The sequence below is a fragment of the Python bivittatus genome, unplaced genomic scaffold (genome assembly GCF_059951505.1).
Source record: "Python bivittatus isolate LINGU-HERP-01145 unplaced genomic scaffold, Pbiv_v1 ctg000800_np1212, whole genome shotgun sequence".
Lineage (NCBI taxonomy): Eukaryota > Metazoa > Chordata > Lepidosauria > Squamata > Pythonidae > Python > Python bivittatus.
The window spans coordinates 74,235-94,697 of record NW_028277105.1 but is presented as its reverse complement, the minus strand read 5'-3'; the positions used below and the strand labels follow the sequence as shown (position 1 = coordinate 94,697).

Below are 20,463 nucleotides of genomic sequence, written 5' to 3'. Positions count from 1 at the left end.
TTCCCCGCTCTCCAGCTGCTGTATCTTCCAAAGCAAATATAGGCAGTTTCCACATTTGTCTGTCTGTTCGTATTAAGTTCATTTCCTGCAAGGAGTGCAACGATGGCTCCCTCAGGTGGGCTAGGAGAGAAATATCTGGGACACCTTGATTTCAGCCTAGTTGCATTTATGAGGGTAATGACTGAATCCAGATAAAGCGCAGGTCAACAGCCTTGTAATTCTTGCTCTTTTGGAAAAACACATTTATGGGAAGATACAACTTGCTCGAGACAGCGGGACTTGCTATTTTGGGAGTCGTCTCCTGAAAAAATAGTAGCCCGATCTTTTTCTGTGCACCTCTTGGCAGTTTGCATATTTTATGTAAGTGGAGCTGATTAATCTGTTTATGAGCAGGATGGGAGGACTGGATATTAAAGGAGGTGAATGGAACGCGCCACTCCAGAACTTGCAGTTTTTAAATGGTTTCTTACAGAATATACAGTCAAAGGACCAGATTAGAACAATCCTAGTGCTACTTTTCTATTTGCAGGGGTTTCCTTTTAAGCAAGGGGCCAACTGCAATGGGCTGGCCCTGGCAACCTACAACCTGAAGTTGTCCATTCTGCATGTAGATTGAACCAGAGATTTCTTTCGTCAAGCCACAGTTTTGGTTCCCAAAAGCAAATCCCACTCCCTTTGCTTTGGAACAGCTTCACAAGCCTGGGGCTCACCCTGCAAGGAAACCCAAACTCACGTACATTGTCAGTCAGGGTGACATCAGCTCCCCGGGTAAGCAGCATGCGGATCACCTCAATGTGCTTATGCTCGGCAGCCCAGATAATGGGGGTCCAACCTCCGTTATCCTAAACCAGAAACAGAAAGAACCGGCTTGTGTGAAGGTCCAGGAGAGCTGTTGCTGGGTGAACCTGGCAGCCACTGTCACCCACCAAGAGGAACCAGCCCCCCCACTCACCTGGGCATTGACATCCACCTGCCCCGTGGAAAGGAGCAAGGTGACCATCTCCACATTTCCATTCTTGGCAGCGTGATGGAGACAGGTAGATCCGTCATCCTCCTTTGGCAGTAACATCGGGAAGAATGAAACAACGTTGATTTAACTTGCATGGCAGCCACTTCTCTTCCAACAGTACCCTTAATACAGAACGTCCCCTCCCTACTTTTATCATTCTCATAAAACATCTTGAACCCTCTTGAACCCTCATCCCACAAGAAGCAGCCTCAAACTCTGGATTCATGCATTACGCTAAGCTTCCTGTGATTTCTCTGGCTCCGGCTCAGGGTCTTTTGTAAACCCAGCCCGTGCGGTTTGCGCACAATGGCTCAGGGGGATGTGCAATCCAGGCCACTCTGACAGGCTCAACAAACCATGGTTAAAACAAACCATGCTCAATACAAAGGTTGAACCCGGTCACTGAGTCATCCTGTTAGACCAAGTGGACTAGCATTATTGATGTGGGTTGTTGGAAATGTGTGGTCTATTTGTTCTGGAAAAGGCAGTATTTTCTACCAGTCAATACAGCCACATACAGACGCAGCAGTATGTGTTGTTACAGCAGAGATTCTGGGATATCTTTCAATAATATACTATATTGTTTATATTTATAGTAGCAAATTCATTGGTAATCCGGTGACTATTGATAAATATAAAATATAAGATAGTTTTTTCCTTTTCCTTTCTTAATTTCTATTTTTCATTTTTTTTAAGTTTCTTTTTTTTTAAGATTAAAGATGGTTTTGTTACAAAAAATACGGTTTTTTTTAAAAAAAGCATTGTTGATGCTGAATGTCAAGTTTTCAAGTAGAAATTATTTCAACAAAGAGTGAGCTCAAGACTCCACCAATCTACGATTTCTCTCAAACACGGCACATGTTGCAAAGAAATGCTATGGCAAGTACTTCCTACATGACATTTTGAAGAGTCTTACTCTTTTAAAAGCAGCAACACACATAGAAATTGAGCCATTATGGACCGAAACAACTGAACATGTGCAATTTCTGCCTGTGGTATATTTATTGAAGGCCCAGGACTGTTGCAGAAAAAGAAAAGCTGCAACTCGAATCCTGCACTGACCCCTTTTTAAGAAAATGTCCCCACCCCATTCCCGTCCACACAGCTCTCCTTCCACCAGAAGAGCTCTTCCTTCATCTCCTGACCTTTGTGTACACACAACCACCCCTCTTGACCAAGTAACGGGCTAGCTCCACATGGTTGTTTGCAACAGCTTCCATTAAAGGGGTTCGACGCAACTTGTCCACTGTATTTATGTTGGCTCCAGCCTGCCAGAGAGAATATTTATGATTTATTACTAATTGACTTGCCTGTTTACTTATTTAACTGGTATACAGGTGGTCCTCATTTAGTGACTGCCTTGGATAGCAACCGTTTGCAATTACCCCAGTGATGCAAAAGTAACTTTGCCACCAATGCCTGAATTTAGGGCAACAAACGCCTTCAGTGTGAAACTGATTAAAGTCTGGTCAGTTTCAGGCAGCAGCTGGGAGTCTGCCAGGAGGGTTCTAATCAACTAATTAAGGTGCAGAGCTGAGTTGGTTAATCTGCAGTTAGCACTTTTTAGGAAAGCATGGGCTGCATAGAGAAGCAGCTCAGGAAGAGATTGCTTGTTTAGGGGGAAAAAAAAGGGGGGGAAAAAACAGGTCAGGCTCAGGACACTGTACCAGAGAACTTTATCTGACTGAGACCACATCGCAACCAGTGATCTTTGCAGCATCTCTCTCTTGCTCTATCCCTTGGTTTGCTTAGTGACTGTCACTTAGCGACCATTTCACCGGAACCAATTGTGGTCGCTAAACCAGGACTACCTGTATGCCAATTTCAACCAATGGATTCAGGGCAATTTAATACAGTCATATTTCAAATATGAATATTCAACAGCTCCTCTCTCTCTCTCAGCAAACCCAGAACTGTGTATTTTCATCCTTTAACCTTTCCATCCCTCACTCTTTCAGAAGGCTCTTTTGAGTGTAAAATTGTGACCCCGGAGCAAAGCCAACAATCTGCTGTTGCCGCTGAGCAAGGATATGTACATTCAAATCTGCATGCAAGTTACTGCGAATCAGGAATCTGAACCCCACTTTCTCAAAACAGGCTGCAGAACTTCCAAAAAGTAGCGAATCCGTGCTGTGTATGTTATAGATTAGAATACTATAACTGAAAAAGAGTGAAATGATCCAAGCAGATATTAGTATTTCTTCTTACTATCAAATTTGCCTGCAATCTTTAAGCTCCTGAGAGGGAGTTTACCTACTGCAACTTACAAAAGTTGGTGAAGGGATGTTAATTTACGATTTTGCTCAGGGGCTGGTGCTGATAGCTCTACAAGTCAAGCCTCACATATAAGAAGGAGAGGAGAGGAAACCAGCGGAGCCCAGAGGCCCAGGCTTACACACACGCACGCACACACACCTGCAGCAAAACATGGCAGATTTCCAGGTAGCCCTTCTGTGCCGCAGCATGTAGTGGGAAACGTTTACTTTGTTGTTCAGTCTGGAAATTGGGGTCTAAGCTGTCTACTGGGGAAAAAAAAAAGAGAAGATAAGTGACAAAGAAAGGGAAAAGAGAACAAACCGGGTTGCCCCAGTTGGCTCCAGATTCACCAAAACAAAATGGTAGATTTTAATCTTCGTGCAGGAAGCGTTGAAAGACGAGAGGAACATGTCTTCACCTTTCACAAAGTCCTGATAAATTTCTCCCCCTCCCCTTTTGAAATCGGACTCCAAAAACCAACTCATGGGAGCACTGCACAACACCATGCTTTGGTGTGTGAGCAAAAAAAGGGGCGTCGAGCCTCAGATTCCTGCACTTTGAATATAGCCTTTCAAGGGGCTTTCAATGCACCATATCTGAAAATGCCATGTAGATATTGATGCTGAGAAGCTGTGCCTATCAGCCGCCCACCGTTGTGGAAATGCCAACGATCAACAGTTCCTCCTGGACCATGGGGGTTGATTCTAGTTAGAAGTGGTGTCCCCACAGGTACCTCGGTGCCAAGTCATGTGGGGCTTTACTGGTAACAATCAGCACCTTGAACTGTCCTACTTTATGTCATTATCCTCAGGTCCTATTTGGTCATATTAGCAGCCATGAACCCAAGAAAAATACAGAACCTGGATGGTAATTCACAGAAGCTGTTAAATACGGGCCAATATTCTATTCCAGTATTACTCCTTAATCTTATAGAGCAGTGTTTCTCAACCTTGGCAGCTTGAAGATGTGTGGACTTCAACTCCCAGAATTCCCCAGTCAGCTTTGCTGGCTGGGGAATTCTGGGAGTTGAAGTCCACACATCTTCAAGTTGCCAAGGTTGAGAAACACTGTTACACAGGAACCCAACAGGATGCTCTTGTTTCCATCGCTGGCCTCCTCATCCACATCCATAGATCCCGGGCAACTTACACAACATCAGGACGACTTTCTGGAGTTCTCCTTGCTTAACTGAGAGGTACAGCTGACGAGGATGGAATCGCAGCTTCTTGCGCCTGGGAGCGACAGAGGAGAGAGATCAAAGAGTTTTCTCGGTCAGGCAAATGAAATTTGGAGAAAGGGCAAACTGCGGAAGGCAAAAGACAGGGCAGAAGGGGGGAAATCATGGTAACTCAGCACACATGAAGAGTTCTCCCCTTGCTTCGCGGCCAAGCCCTGACCACTGCTATCAAACCACAAAGGTTTGTTGAAACAACGATAATCACGGTCCTTCCACCAAGGCAGAGAGGGCAAGAACAGAAGCTTGCTTACCGCTCCGACTCCTGTACCACCAGGGCACGCTCTAGTTGCTCCCGTCCAGCCCCTGCTGGCAGTCCTTGGGCCGAAAGCACAGCCCCATTAGGAAGAGTCAGCCGTGGGCCTGCACTATCAATACCTGGGCCACCGAAGCCCATCATATCATCTGTTGGGTGTTCAACCCCTGAGCCCCCACGCATCCGAGCACTGAGGAAAGGCCAAACAGAGTAGTAAGATACCGAGTTAAGAAATCGTAACGTTCTAGTAAGATGGAGGCATTGGGGAAATGGAAGATCTTGAGATACAAATCTACCTTAACCCTCCCAAGCCCTGTTCAGATGTGGCCCTTTTGCTGTTGAGGTCTAGCAGTGCAATGTTGTCTTTTTAATTTATTTATCTATATATAAAAAATTCCCCTCTCACCCCATGGGTGGTACGTGTGTTCCTCAATCTTGGGCCCTCTACCAGAGGCCTGGGAGTTTGAGGGTTCTGCGCAGTATCTTAGCTGTTCCTAGCACTGCACTCTTCTGGACAGAGAGCTCGGATGTTGTTCCTGGGATCTGTTGGAGCCACTCTCCCAGCTTAGGAGTCATGGCCCCGAGTGCTCCTACCACCACTGGGACCACTTTGGCCTTTCCTTTCCACACCCTCTCTAGTTCCTCCTTCAGGCCCTGCTACTTCTCCAGCTTCTCATGCTCCTTCTCCCTGATGTTGCTGTCACTTGGCACTGCTACATCTATCACTACCACTGTCTTCTGGACTTTGTCCACATATATATATATGGTCTGCTGTTGTAGTAGCATTCCTATGGTCTGCTGTTGTATAGTCTATGGAATGCTACTACAACAGCAGACCATCTCTCTCTCTCTCTCTCAAATTTGTCACCACCCATTTCGCTGAAACGACTCTGGGCAGTTTACAAAGCAGTTAAAATCAATTAAATTTACAATATACAGTAATCCTAAATAAATAGAGAATAAATAGATTCAAGGATAGATGTTAAAATTGGCAGTCACTCGGGGAGCGTCATCAAGATGCCAACCACCCCCAGGATTGGGTAAGATTGTTGCCCCATGCCCGCTGGCAGAGCCAGGTCTTCAATCCTTTCTGGAAGGCCAAGAGAGTAGGGGCCTGCTGCACCTCTGGGAGGAGAATGTTCCAAAGGGTGGGGGCAACAGCAGAGAAGGCTCTCTTCCTGGGCCCCACCTGCCAACATTCTCTTGCTGATGGTTCTGCAACATGCCCTCTCTGCCTGACCAGGTGGGGCAGGTCGGTTTTTTATGGGATTTAGAGGTAGGAATGGAGCAAATTGCTTCCCTGTAGGCAGGGTCAAAGTTGAGAGATGCCCGGCTCCTAATTTCAGAGATTTGGTCAAATTGTTTGCCCTCTGGAGGAGGAGGAGGAGGAGGAGGAGGGGGGGGGGAGGTGCAGCGCAGGGCCTGTAGATCTCCTACTTGCTTTACAGCTTGAGAGTGATGCAGAAGACCTTTTGCATAAGTTTTTGCATACTAAGAAGGTTCCATTTATGAAGAAAAAAGACACATCCTTTTGCTTTCCAAAAAACCTGGGACTGGGATCCCTGCCAGACGCAGCCTACTCACCTGGGCTGGGTGGTGTCAGCACGGCCGGTGGACTCGGAAGCGCTTTGGCCGTGCGATGGTGGGATGGGGACAGGCGTGGAGGTGTCCGCCTTGGCAATGGTGATCTCCTGGGCCTCTGAAGCATCTTCTCCACAGTGTGGACAGAAGATCATGCCATTGAGCTGGGAAACGCAGGCCTTGTGGAAGCGATGTGCCACACGGAAGTCAGGGTGGCACTCCAGGAAGGTGCCCTGAGAAAAAAGAAAACAGGTGTCAGGGATTGGGGTGCCCACCCAAACCTTACGTGTGTGAGCGCTCAGCAACAATTCCCAGGGTTCCTGACCACTGGTCAAGCTGGCAAAGGCTGCTGGGAACTGTAGTTCCACAACATTTGGAAGATTACTGGATAGCCAACGTTGGAATTAACAACCAGGCCTGTAGAAATGACAGAGCTGACGCTTCTGGAAGCTAAAGATATGAAAACCCAACCTTTGTCACCAGCAGGATGACTGGACCTAGGGCAAGTATTTGAAGAAGCCTGGCCCTCTCTACACCCCTGACCAACTCAGCCATGCTTTCTTCTAACTGAACTTGAGGCCTGGGCTCAAATTGGCTACCAATGGATTCGTTCAGGCGGAGACAGCTCCAAGAACCATGCTCTTCCCCTCAAATACCTCCCTCTGATGGCGACCCGCTCACCCCGTTACCGGGTCCCCACACGCCTGCCGGTTTTCTTTTCTCACCGCCGTGCAGAAGTAGCCGCAACCAGGGCAGCAGTGATGCTTCACCATCCGGGCACGATGGGCTTCGCACAGGACCATGAGTGGAACCCGGCTGGAGGGACGCATTGTCTCTTGCTTTAAGATGCTGCTGCTGCAGCCGTTTAACTGTAAAGGCACAAAGGAGAACGTGTCTCCCTCCCTCTCTGGGCAGGTCCCACCGAGGCAATTCATTAGGGCAGGGCTTCTCAACCTTGGCCACTTGAAGATGTGTGGACTTCAACTCCCAGAATTCCCCAGCCAGCTATGTATTATTACAAACTGACCCTCAACAAAATGTTGCTATACAGGTAGTCGTCCTTTAGCAACAATTGGGACCAGCAACTCAGTCATTAAGAGAACCAGTCACTAAGTGAAACCGTGTCTGTGCTTATGATCTTACTTCAGCTTTCCTTTGTTTTACAAACCTGAGGTCGTCATAAATGCAAGGATTGGTTGCAAAGTTACTTCTTCATCACCGTCATAACTGCAAATGGTCACTAAACAAGGCAGCTGCTAATCAAGGACTAACTACATATGCTACCTGCTAACCAAAGCACAGCTCTCCAAGATTCCAGTCCATTACAGGATATTTTACTTTCCCCTTCTATGTTTTCTTTCTTTTTCAACTGAAATTTAACATTCTATGGAAAGGTCAGTCCTTAATGGGCTGTTCAGGATGTGCTGCCCCCTCCATTTTTTAAATAAACGTTTTTGTACTTCCGTAAAACTCAGGGGGCCTTCAAGCATGTTGACATTTCCCCTTCCTTAATGGGCCCATGCAGGGACGTCCACAGGGCGTATCAAGGAAGTCAAGATGGCAACCGCGACCACATGATCAAACCCCACTCTTTTCATGTGATATAAAAGGGGTCGGGGCTTTGCTCATACATTCATGGCCACCGCTTTGCCTTATTTGACACCCCCCTGCAGATGCCCCTGAGCCCATATCTGGCCTCTGTTATCAGCGCCCTCCAGCTAAGTTAACTATCAAAGAGAATCCTTGTTATTATCACTATTTAGAAGCAACAGAGAGGCTGCGATGGATGTTTTGACTTCAAATCAACAGGGCAAAATGGAAAGGACCTAAATAAAGCCAGCTGGACCTTCTTCATTCCAGATTCCCTATCCTTGCTTACCTCCCCATCAGCACTCTCAGTTGCCATGCACTGATTTCCAGCCTGCTGGCTAAGCCGCTCAATGGTTGGGGCTTCCATGCGGCAAGAACACAGCGGAAGTTCCTCAAAGCGTTCAGTTTCCAATGAACTTGTCTCATTAGACACACCTGGGAAGGGGGAGAAGGAGATGTGTGTCCTGGAAAGGCCTACTTGTCAGCTACGCAGGTCCAGGTTCTTTGCCCATCTAGGCCAAATTGTATCAATTGGGCAGCCCAATTTATCAGGTGCTCTACGTCTTGAGTAAGACATCTGTGACTTGAGGTTGAAAAGGTGGCACCCTCTTCCATGTACAAAAGCCAGTGAGGCTGACCATGCAACTTTTCTTCAACAGTGGCAATTGGACAGCATCTTCCACAGCTTATGAAGGCACTACACTAGCTTAAGAGGTGGGGGCCAACCTACTGCTCTGGCTGCAGCTTCCCATCTTACCACCCTGGTCTTGAATCAACACCATCCTCCTCAGCAATGCACGTTCTCCTGAGCTTGCAGGCTCTGCTCAACCTATGGGTCCATTAATGATGAGCTAAAAATGGTCCAAGATGATTTGCTGTTGAGGTAGGACAGTGTCTCTCCACCTTGGGAACTTGAAGATGTGTGGACTTCCCCATGACTGGCTGGGGAATTCTGGGAGTTGAAGTCCACACATCTTTAAGTTTCCAAGGTTGAGAAACACTGTGGTAGGAGGTGCAATGGATGAAGCCCAAGTTGTAAAAAGACAGCAGTAAGATTATTTCTTGGGGCAAGAGTTCAAAAGGTACCCCTAGCCCACTCTCTTTCCTCTGGTCTGATAGTCAGATATGCCTTGATAGCTCTTCATTTACAGTCAACGATGTTGCTCACCTGCACAGTGTATGTAAGTCATATTGAAAGCTGTGAACAATTCTCCTCTTAAAAGAGGAATATACAATTTACTCAAACTACCCCCCAACAACAACACAGCTTGAATTCTTGAACCCACTGCTCCAAAGGAAGAGGAGGGATGGATAGGTACACACCAGCATTGTTGGGGGACAGCGCCCCCTCATTGGGCAGTTCCAGGCAGCCAAGAGGCACCTCCGTATACTCGCTCTGGGTGGTTGACGGGCCACCATTCAGGCCTGAGGAGGGAAAAAGAGGAAGAGAATGTCCACCCTGAGGAAAAGCACCCCAGATGCTTTTTGATTTCTTTTCATTAAATAACTGCCATTCTGATGGCCTTCTATCTGGAGAGATTCTTTCAGAGGGTTTCACTCTGGAGTTCTGAATGAAGCTAGCAACCACTTCAGATTTTGTAACCTCCCAGATAATTTCAGATCACATCAACAGCTACTATTTCTCTAATGATGGTTGGGGCAATTTGTCAAACCGCTCACTTTCCAGAGAAGTTGTCTCATCAGAAATGGAAAGGGGAGAAGAGAAGATGCATGTCCTGGAAAGGCCCACTTTTCAGCTCTCCTTTTTGCCAGTCTAAGCTGAACTCTGTCAACTGGGCAACCAAAAGATGATTAGGCACTCCAAGTGCTGAGTAAGGCATCGGCCACCTGAGGTAGAGACAATGGCACCCTCTGTTGTAAACAGTAGCTACAAATAGCTACTATTTCTCTAATAAACCTGGGAGGGTTCCTCTTTTTAAGAATCTAGTGTGGAGATGGTCTATTTAGCCCTATCTTCCATCCTCTCCCAACAACTCATTATGGGGAAGAGTGGTGGCCTCCTCAGTGCTTAAGTGGGATCAGACTAGGCCCAAGAAGACCCAGGTTCAAATCCCCGTTCAGACATGCATCTCAGCTGAAGATCTTGAGTCAACCACTCATCTGCAGCACAGCTTTCCCTGCAAGTTATTATGAGGATAAAATGGGAGAAAAGTGAAAACCCAGCATTTTGCCTCAAATTCTGTGAAGGAAGAATGAAACAAATCAGCATCTTCTAATCTTGGGCTCCCAAATGATTTGGGACTCTAATCAAACCCAACTGCTCAAAATGAAGGTTGGAGTTGGCAGAACTGTACAGGTAATCCTCGCTCAATGACCACAATAGGGATCCAAAAATTGGTTGTTAAGCAGGGCAGTTGTTAAGTGAATTGGACCTGATATTACTACCTTTTTTGCGGCGGTCGTTAAGCAAATTACACGGTCGTTAAGCAAATGACGCAGTTCCCCACTGATTTTTCTTGCTGGAAGCTGGCTGGGAAGGTGGCAAATGGCGATCACATGACCCTGAGACGCTGCAACTGTTGTAAGTGTGACTTGGTTGCCAAGCACCTGGATCACGATCACACGATCACAGGAGTGCTGGGACAGTTGTAACTTCAGGCATTGGTCATAAGTCACTTTTTTAGCACTGTTGTAACTTCGAGCGGTCACTAAACGAATGGTTGTTAAGCGAGGACTACCAGTATTCTACTAACCTTTGGAAGGCACCAATTTGGGGAAGTCTGAGCTAAGGCCACACATGTTATTTAAGTATTATTTTGTTTAGATGGCTAGTTCTGTGTTCTTCCAGAGAAAGGTTCAACCTACAAGAGGCCAGCATCTTCCTACAATAATGATTGGTCTGACATACCTCCAGCCAAGCTTTCCCATCAGAATCCAGAGGTACCATGTCTTTCCCTTCTGCAGAGGGAAAGAAACAAGTGCTCTGCATCTCAGATCTGGTTGCCCTGAGAGAAAATCACCTTTGTTTTCCTTGGGATGTGGCTCTTTGCGTTTGCGTTTTCGGGATGGCTTGATCCATGGACTGTCGTGTCGCCAGCGCTTCCGGGCTTTACGTTTGGAGCTGGAGGCCGTGCTCTGGAGGACAAGGAAAACAGAAGAGCCCCAGGCAATGTGAGCAGAGACTAGAGGAGGACCACAGCTCAGGGCCAGGAACGATGGGTCTATGTGCAGGAGGCTCCTCTTTGCATCTTGGGCTAAATGGGTAAAGAGCCTCATCTACTATAAGCCAACTTCCTGTTGGAGGAAGGAACCAGAGGTTGGCAACAGGGGCCTGAAAGCCACCCACAGCTCTTGTGCTTTTGGGCCCATGGAGTGCAAATTAATAGTTCAGTAGCAATAGTTTTATTCATCACGTGCTTATAACTAAGGGCAGTACAGACGTAAAACAAAACACCAATTGATAGAGTAATATATTGTAATTACTTAGAACACTGTAATATAAAACAAGGAGCCTCTAAACTAAATGGGCCATGACGTATCAAAATATTAACTTCTACGCCAATGTTTCCCAACCTTGGCAGCTTTCAGATGGGTGGACTCCAACTCCCAGAATTCCCCAGCCAGCCATGCTGCTCTATGCATTTAAAGTAAGAGGTTTATACCCCAAAGCACCTTCTGGCAGCTAAATCTAAAGCAACGCCCAACTCCACTGAACCAGAAACAAAAATGGGTGGGGCCGCTGTTGAATTTCAGACCAAACCTTTTTGGTACGATCTGTAATTTAAAAAAAAAAATTGCCTCCAGGTATTCTTTCTCCTCAACTTGTGTAAGATAGTCATGGATGAAGCAGATGGAAATAAACTATATGAATGTGGAGAAAGGAACACAGATATTACTTCTCCATCTGGGCAATGCTTGTTTGAACATGGTTTCACCAATAGTGTACAGTGCAAAGCAGCGGGAAAAAAAGTACTGTATCTTAGAACTGTTTAGACCAGTGTTTCTCAACCTTGGCCACTTGAAGATGTGTGGACTCCAACTCCCAGAATTCCCCAGCCAGCATGGGGTTGAGAAACACTGGTTTAGACTGAAGTGGGTAACAGAAATCTTACAAATAAATAAATAAACTGAGGGGCCACCATGAATGAATCCCTATCCAACCAAGACGAGTCTCAACTCACCCTATCAGAGAGGTTTCCTGACTCTTCCTCATCATCTTCATCTTCTTCCTCTTCTTCTTCTTCCTCTTCTTCTTCCTCCTCCTCCTCCTCTTCCTCCTCTTCTTCTTCCTCCTCCTCTTCTTCCTCTTCCTCACTCATGTGTTCTCCGGTAACATCTGCATCAGACTATAACCAAAAGAAATGAATGGATTAATGAATTAAAAAATGAGGAGGGGAAAGGAGAAGACAGGAAGAGCAGTTGGACCTGCTTCCAGTTCCAACTAGAGCTCCTATCAAGGCTGCTTGTCCTGATGGAACTTCCTATGTAAGGACCAGGGAAAATCTGGAATAAGCTTTCACTGATAAATATTCTGAAGGTATATTCAACCAGGTATTTTCCTAAAGGAGCATCTGTTCACTAAAAGCCACAGGGAAACTCAACGTTCTTATTTACGACACAAGAGGGAAACTAAAAAAAAAAACCCACCACCACTCATTGTGGTATTGCTGTTCAATGCAGTTTTCCAAGATTTCCATGTTTCTTTCCCCACCTCCTCCCAAAATAAGTTGTGAGTCCTCCTGATTGCAACTTAATAGTGAAACACGTGGACAACGTCCTGTGAAATCTCTAACGTCAAAGGGCACTACATTAAATTTGCAAGGGGTCTGCTTCCAGTTCTCAGCATCGTCTTCTTCATACCTTGCTGTCCGAATCGACGTGGCCATCCACAGAATAGCTGTCGTAGAAGAGGCTAAAGTCATCCCCCACTTCGGTTTCCCATTCCTGGCCTCCGTCCTCCTGCGAGGCCGTGGCTGGAGCTGTCATCTCTTCTGTCACCGTGATCTAGAGAAAAGCATGTCTTTCATTAAAAACTGCTGAAGGTTTATTTTTATGCTGGGTGTCGAGCTGGTGAAGTTGTTCCTCCTTGGGGAGATTACTGTTCGGGTTACCTAGGAAGGGGTAGATGTTTTCTGCTTTTCTACTGGGGGGAGTCATTTCTGAGAGGCTGGCATCAAAGTCGGGCAAAACAAAAACATACGTGTCTTTTTTCCCCTAGCTTCAGAACAACTTCTTAAAACAGAATTTCTCAACTTTGGCCACTTTAAGATGGGTGGACTTCAACTCCCAGAATTCTTCAGGAGTTAAAGTCCTGAAGAATTCTGGGAGCTGAAGTCCACCCATCTTAAAGTGGCCAAGGTTGAGAAACTGTTCTAAAACCAAAGCCTAAGAATGGGCAGAAATCACAGAAAACAGGTAACGTGTCAGGCCTGAATAAAGAGGTCTTCCCTCCCCTGCTGCTGCCTTTGCCAATGAAAAGAAATCAAGAGAAGATCTGGAGAAGATCTTTGAAAGGGAATTCAAAGGGCAGGGGCCATGGCTGAAAAGGCTGTGCCTCTCTTCTCTAGCCATAAGGCTGGGAGGAAAGTGGGCAGGGATGAGCAAAACCAAGCTTCTAGTCTTGGCATAAAATTCATCTATGCCCATCAGGAAGTTATTGCGGTAGAAAGATCTGTCTGCTGGCTGGTTGAGATTCCCAGCCCCAAAGCTGTGCCCGTGTTCCTCACTCCACGTTGGCCTGTCCTGCTTCCTTGATACCCCATCTGTCAAACCCCTAACATCAGCCCATGGCCAAGGAAGCGAGATTCCTGCAGAGTCTTGTTAATCAGGTTTCATACCAGGAAGAAGGGATGAGATTACAGAATCTCGGAAACTAAATAAGAAAACCACAATTCTCATTTTTAGTCGCAGGATCTCTGCGAGCTGTTTGAATCTCTTTCTCATAGATTCCCTAGGTGACAGATCAAGGCCTTGATTAAGAAATAAGCCTGAAATGTCTTTCCTCATTTCCTGTGTTTGGAAAAACTCCCTTTTCTGTCCTAGTTTCCAAGAATATATCAATGTTAAAAATGCAGCCCAAGAGCCAGGGCTGGCCCCTGGTCACTAGGCACAGTTAGAACCATTCATAGGCAGCAAACTGGGACTTGCTAAATGAAAGAAATTTGCCATTTCATTTTTTTTTAATTTTAAATTCAAATTCACTCATATTTCTACTGCGCAAGGGACTCAAAGCGGTTGCTAATATTAAAACAAACTGGTGACAAATATAAAAGCAGCAGCTACCATTTAAAAAACAATGGCAAACAATGGTTTATTCCTCCAGGAATGAAATTCTCTTGATAGCAAAAATACATATGCAAATGAACAATACAAATATGCATATACAAATAAAATACAGGTATTTTATTATTCTGGTCCTGTAACTTTTTTTTCATGATTTTGTCCGTCTCCACCAGGATTATCATCAGGTAGTTAATTTATTTTATTTATCATATTTATATAGCCGCCCATCTCACACAAGGTGACTCTAAATAATAAATAGAATATACAAAAGTACTGAAAACAAGGAGCTCTATCATTTGAGCACAACCACAGAGGAAGCACAATCACCAAATTAGCCTCAAATATCAGTAGAAAATCTCCATAGCAAACCTGAAGTTTCTACCTCAGGCATTAAGATGACTTGTTTCACAGAAACATGCATTTATTTTAAATTTCTTTCAGTTCAAAAAATAAAACACACCAGAGTATTATCAACAGGACCACCTTTCCCAGTTACTAGCAGGACTTCCTTAGCCAATTTTAACACCCAGATCTGCTCACTTCCATTTTTGCTTGGACGCATCTATGCATCATCTTACATCTGTCCGTCCATCCGTCCATCCACCCACCCACCCATCACATTTATACAGCTGCCCATCTCACACAGAACGACTCTGGGTGGCTATATAATCATCTTAAAATCAGTGAGCTTTCTTCCTGGTGCTTCTACTCCTTATTCAGTGAAGTCAAAGACTGAAAGCCATCCTTACTCATGCAGATAAGAAGTTCTTTAATCAGACTGGTGGGGCTTAAATTCAACCCTCAGCCCTTAAGAGAACCATTGAGCATTTAAAAGGAAGAGATGCACCTCTGTAGTAGCTCGGGGACTTGACCGCTGAAGCGAAAGGGGAATCCTTTTGTGCAATGCGTCTACCATGTAATCGTATTTCCTGTGTTTCGCAGGTTCTTCTTTAGAAAGAGAGGGAAGAAGAGGAGTGAAATGAGCATCTGGTAGACTCTAGTCCAGCCTTCCCCCTATCCCCCAAGTGATGGGACTACAATTCTCAGAATCTTGGGCAACCATAGAAGACTAGGTTGAGGAATCTGCTCTAGCCAACACCTTCAGACCCAAATATCTTTCTATACCAGCCTACATAGGTATCCTTCTAAATCTGTGGCCTCCATACCTGGTTCTTCAATGCTTCTCAAATCATCTGAGACACGGAAATGTAACATCTCTGAGACCCTCTTTTCAGGCACCTTGAGGAAGAAGAAAACGAAGGATGATCATCCATACAGTTAGGACTTCACCTTTTTAACTACAGCCCCATCCATTTGTATAAGCAGAAATCTCATGTGGTGCAGAAATACAATAGAAAAAGCCCACATATTTCACACAATGGAATTTTGCAGCTGTTTAGAAGAATAATTCAGAATTCCTGTTTGGGTCTATGCTCAGCTTCCCCAGCCTGGTACCCACCAGACACGTTGGACTATCATGCCCGTTACTTCAGTATGGCCATTTAGGGTAATGGAAATCATACTCCCACCCAGCTGGAAGATACCATAAATAAGGATGCCAAGCCAGATGATCTACCTTTTTCCAAAATTAGCCATTCTTAAGCATCAAAAGCAATTGTAGTTTTGTTGGCTATGAAGAAAAGAAATCCAATACCCACTGAGGAAATACCTTTATTAGGTATTTGAGTTTCAGGGATGGTTAGGAAAAAAGAGTGGGGAAACGTGTTTTGACGCACAGCCAGGTCACAATCAGACTGGATGCACAGACAACTTTTGATCAGATACACAGTAAAGTTGAGTTGGGCTACCAGTTCTCCTAGTTATGCAACCAGTTGCTGGAAGAAGCAACGAATTTGTAAGTTCCTTATGTGGGGAAATACACATTCCATCTTTTTTTTGGCCTGCAAGAAATACCGAGATCCCTTCACTGGGGGAAAACCAGCCAAATCTTCTAGACCAGTGTTTTTCAACCGTGGCCATTTGAAGATGTGTGGACTTCAACTCCCAGAATTCCCAGGGGAATTCTGGGAGTTGAAGTCCACACATCTTCAAGTGGTCAAGGTTGAGAAACACTGGTCTAGACAAAAGAAACATTTACGCACTGAAAAGCATTTCTTGGTGATCTGGTAGTAAGAATCCATGGTGCTCAGCTGCTAAAATTAATCATAAGATGCACCATCATTCTGCAGCCTAATGGCAAAGTGGGATTATATGTACTGTATCTTAATTGGTTTTGCTGTTTTAGTGATATGGAACAGTTGTACTTTATTATTTAAAGATTTGTCATAGTTGGTCAACTTTCACACTGATATAAGAATTCCTCTGGACCTGGTTGTCTGCTAAGTGCCTTACTGAACTAATCATAAACGCTGTAAATTAGCCTTCTCATCATCATCGACAAAGACAACTCAATCTCCAAGTCCACCTCTCCATGTAGCCAAAACAGCATTGTACACAATCAAGCAATGGATCTTCTGAATCAGCAACCTGGGCAGAAGGTACGTTTGTAAGCCTACCTGTACAGTGCTGGGCTTCGACATTGTTTTCCGAGCCCTGTGAACCTTGGGTTTGACTTCTTCAGTGGTTGGGGCTGAAGGTTGACCAGGAGCAGAGGTCACTGCTAGAGCAGGAGTGGGGGCTGAATCTGGGACTGGGGCTGAGGCTGGAGCTGGGGCTTCTGTTGTGGGAGACCCAGAATCACCCGGAAGACGTGATCCAGGCATAGTCAGCAAGCGCATAGCCAGACTCTGGATAGACGTTGGGGACTTGCTGGTCCCGGTAAGGGACATCTTTGCACGGCTGGGTCCAGCTGTTTTGCTGGGGGATGATGGGAAAGTCTTAGCAGCATGACCTGAAGAGAAGGGAAGGAGTTGTGAGGACACCCAGTCTAGACTACATGAATGCAGCTGAAGTGGAGCTACAGAAGATCCACGTGACAGTTCCACATGAAGCACATTTCACGAACTAGTAAAATCAGCCTTATTCAACAAGGCTTTGGCTCTAGATTATGTGATTGTGGGAACCCATCAAAGACATTTCTGATTGGATTAACTATGTCATTGGTTTTTTTTCCTTACAATCTTTATTTCTTGTGCTAATGTGCACTCCCCAGATTCTTCCCAGATTGGGTCACAAATTGGCCCAAATTGGCCACAAATATTATTAAATATATATATAAATAAAAAGAGGGCAGAGCTGATGTAGGAATAACAGCAACAATAATCATAAACTTGTACGCTGCCTGACTCCCAACGATTCTGGGTGGCTCACGACAATCAAAGAAAGAAATTACAATAAAATCAATACAATAAAAGATAAAAGTTCAGCAAGTGCGACAGATGGAATAAAACAAGGGGCCTCACTCTCCCTCACCAAAGTCCTGGGGGATTAGCAACATGAAGAATCTGCCAAGGCTTGCCAAGTATTGGGGCCCGCTGCTTTTCTGCCTTCCTCCTGCACCTCAACTGCTTCTCCTTTCTGATTAAGAAGGAACAGGAGGAGACAACCCTTGGCCTCTTCTAGTAGGGCTTGGAAAGACAATGGCCTACTGCCCCAGAAAGCTACTGCTTATCCCTAGGTGAATATATTAAAGAAAAATGCTTTCAAATTGTAACACCATCTACATCCTTCCCAAAGATGATACCCTCTACATCAGCCTTTCTCAACTGGGGTTCCACAAGAGATGATGATTGAGAAAAAAAAAAAAGGTTATTTTTTGAACGTTGGGAGCTGTGCAATGCTAACCGTAAATATAACTAGACAACCCTGTGACCTGTTGGATCATCCTTTGAGAGAAAGGTAGTACATTATCACACCATGTGAGGTGTGCATTTTGCCTTGCTCTTTCTCTGTTGAGGTCTTGTCGTCGAAGGCGGGCATTGTCGCGTCCAGCAACTCTCCCGGTCATTACTCCTTGCCACATATTATCAAGTTGATCTTCCTTTCCTTCCTCCGTCTCTTCCTGTCTCCTCGTTCTGTGGCTTCCATTGTTGTTCTGGAGATGCGCAGCCCTTTCAACCTCCATTTCTTCACCTCTTCTGCTATTTGTTCTTTCTCTCTGATCCTGGAGACGGGCGTTTCTCTGCTCCTTTGTCTCTTCTGCTCTCCTCCTTTGGTGCCTGTTCTTGTCATTCTGGAGACGCGCATGCCTCTCCTCCTCTGTCTCTCCTCCTCTCCTGTTATTTGTCCTGACTCTTTGATCCTGGAGCCGTGTGGCCCTGGCCTCACCCGATTCTTGTTCTCTCCTCCTCCTCGCCGCGTCCCGACGACGTTTGGTGTCATCTCTTGACCATGACGTCCCCCCTCTCTTTCTATACGGCATAATTAGGCTGACCATATTTTTTTTACCCCAATGCTGGATGGTCCCGTCATCATCTAAGAAGACTATACATCATAAATAGAAAAATAATTGTAGTGGCAAACGAGCTTCAATAATAAGTCAATATTTACTTACCTAAACAGCTAAACAGAATGATCACGGGCAGGCAAAGAAGCAGTGGGCACAGGCGTGACTTGCAACTTCCTGCCGGCTTCCCCATTGACTCTGCTCGTGGGAAGCTGGCAGGGAGCGTCAGAAATCATGATCACATGACCACGGGGACACTGCAACGGCCACAACTTAGTGAATAAAACTGGTCTGAACATCCTGGAAATTTCAATTCCACAGGCATAATGGGTCCCGGATTTTTTACTCATTGTTTAAATTAGTGGATTTTAGGTACCTTGATTCAAAAATTGTTGTGGTATAATGCACCATTTGGGCTAACTTGAGGGTACAAACACAATCAGAATTTTAGTAGTATATAATGTTTATGTAGGGGTTCTCTAAGACCTGGAAATTATTTCAAGGGTTCCTCCAGGATAAAAAGATTGAGAGAGGCTGCAGGGAATTACAGCTGCCCACACTCTCAGCTGGCTGTTAGTCAGGCCAGCTGGAAATTCTAGGAGCTGTAGCCCCAATACAGGTGTCATCTGGGAAAAGCTCCTGTGGACCATTACTAAGGCCGAACGTGCCATTTGATACAAGCAGCTTCCGATGTCTTTTATTAGCAGGGCACAGAATGGTTCAAGTGCAAAACAAGTGGAGGTTGAGACAATGGTTCTGACCGGGTTGGAAGACATCCAACCTTGAAACACCCCATTTTGAGCTGGAACAGTGGTTCTAGATTGGAAGCAGTATGGAATACTTCTAGACTGGTCAGAACACCATTGCAATATGTCTGGTAGGTTAGATACAGGGTGTTTGCTGAGCTTGAAAGAGTTTACATCTCTTCAGAAATTTTATTGTGGGATTCATATTCCAAGAACTTGTTTGGTACACAGGTAGTCCCTACCTAGCAATCACTCGTTCAGTGACTGTTCAAAGTTATGACAGTGCTTAACAAGGAGACTTACCACTGGTCCTCAAAGTTGTGGCCGTCACAGTGTCCCCACAGTCACATGATCATGATTCGGGTGTTTGGCAACCAGCTTGCACTTATAATGACTGCAGTGTCCCGTGGTCACATGATCGCCCTTTGCAACCTTCATTGCTGGCTTCTGACAAGCAAAGTCAATGGGGAAGCCAGCAGGAGGTCGCAAGATGCAGTCATGTGACATCGTGCTTAATGACCACGCAGAATTTGCTTAAAGATGGCAACTGGAATTTGCCGGAACTGCTGTTGTAAGCTGGCGTGGTCACATGATTTTCTGCTTAGCGATGGAGTTGCCAAACCCAATTATGGTTGTTAACTACCTGTAGTGGTTAAAGACACCAGCTAGAAACCTGGAGACTGTGAGTTTTAATCCTGCCTTAGGCACAAAACCAGCTGGGTGACCTTGGGCCAGTCTCTCTCTCAGCCGTAGGAAGAAGGCAAGGGCAAACCACTTCTGAAAACATTGCCAAGAAAATGACATGGACTTGTCTGGGGAGCCTCCAGGGGTCAAGAATGAATTTGAAGATAGCAAAACAAACAAAGAAGATTCACATCTCACCTATCCTCAAGGCTCCAAGAGCTATACAGAGTACTCTCTACTCCATCTGTTCACCTCTACAATTTTGAGGTGGGCTGGACCAAAGGACAGAAGGTGGCCAGAGTCCCCCTCTGGATTATCTGGATCCTTGTCAGTCAGGATTCAGATTCACGTATGGGATAGAAACGGTATTGGTCATGTTTTTGGATGATCTCTGGCAGTGGCAGGATGGGGGTTGTGCATCCACCCTTGCCCAACTTCTTTTCTATTGCCCTCCTGGGCCTCTTAGCGGCTTCTGATACCATCAACCATGGTATCCTTCTGGATCAACTCAGAGGACTG

General features: G+C 45.5%; 1 protein-coding gene across 4 annotated transcripts in view; it reads right to left on the bottom strand.

Moving 5' to 3' along the window:
* EHMT2 (euchromatic histone lysine methyltransferase 2) overlaps window positions 1-20,463 on the bottom strand; it is a 43,502-nt gene that overhangs the window by 13,992 nt on the left and 9,047 nt on the right. Inside the window, exons 4-20 of one of the 4 annotated variants that reach the window (XM_088128623.1) lie at window positions 16,686-17,020; window positions 15,336-15,408; window positions 15,017-15,117; window positions 12,748-12,891; window positions 12,069-12,233; window positions 10,908-11,022; window positions 9,250-9,351; window positions 8,216-8,361; window positions 7,062-7,205; window positions 6,340-6,569; window positions 4,754-4,945; window positions 4,415-4,497; window positions 3,425-3,531; window positions 2,155-2,277; window positions 1,926-2,027; window positions 953-1,054; window positions 738-842 (exon numbers count right to left, since the gene is read on the bottom strand). In XM_088128623.1, the coding sequence (XP_087984749.1) occupies window positions 738-842; window positions 953-1,054; window positions 1,926-2,027; window positions 2,155-2,277; window positions 3,425-3,531; window positions 4,415-4,497; window positions 4,754-4,945; window positions 6,340-6,569; window positions 7,062-7,205; window positions 8,216-8,361; window positions 9,250-9,351; window positions 10,908-11,022; window positions 12,069-12,233; window positions 12,748-12,891; window positions 15,017-15,117; window positions 15,336-15,408; window positions 16,686-17,020 (2,369 nt within the window). The remainder of the gene's footprint in view (window positions 1-737; window positions 843-952; window positions 1,055-1,925; window positions 2,028-2,154; window positions 2,278-3,424; window positions 3,532-4,414; window positions 4,498-4,753; window positions 4,946-6,339; window positions 6,570-7,061; window positions 7,206-8,215; window positions 8,362-9,249; window positions 9,352-10,907; window positions 11,023-12,068; window positions 12,234-12,747; window positions 12,892-15,016; window positions 15,118-15,335; window positions 15,409-16,685; window positions 17,021-20,463) is intronic. The other 3 variants (XM_088128620.1, XM_088128621.1, XM_088128622.1) reach the window with 3 other exon arrangements.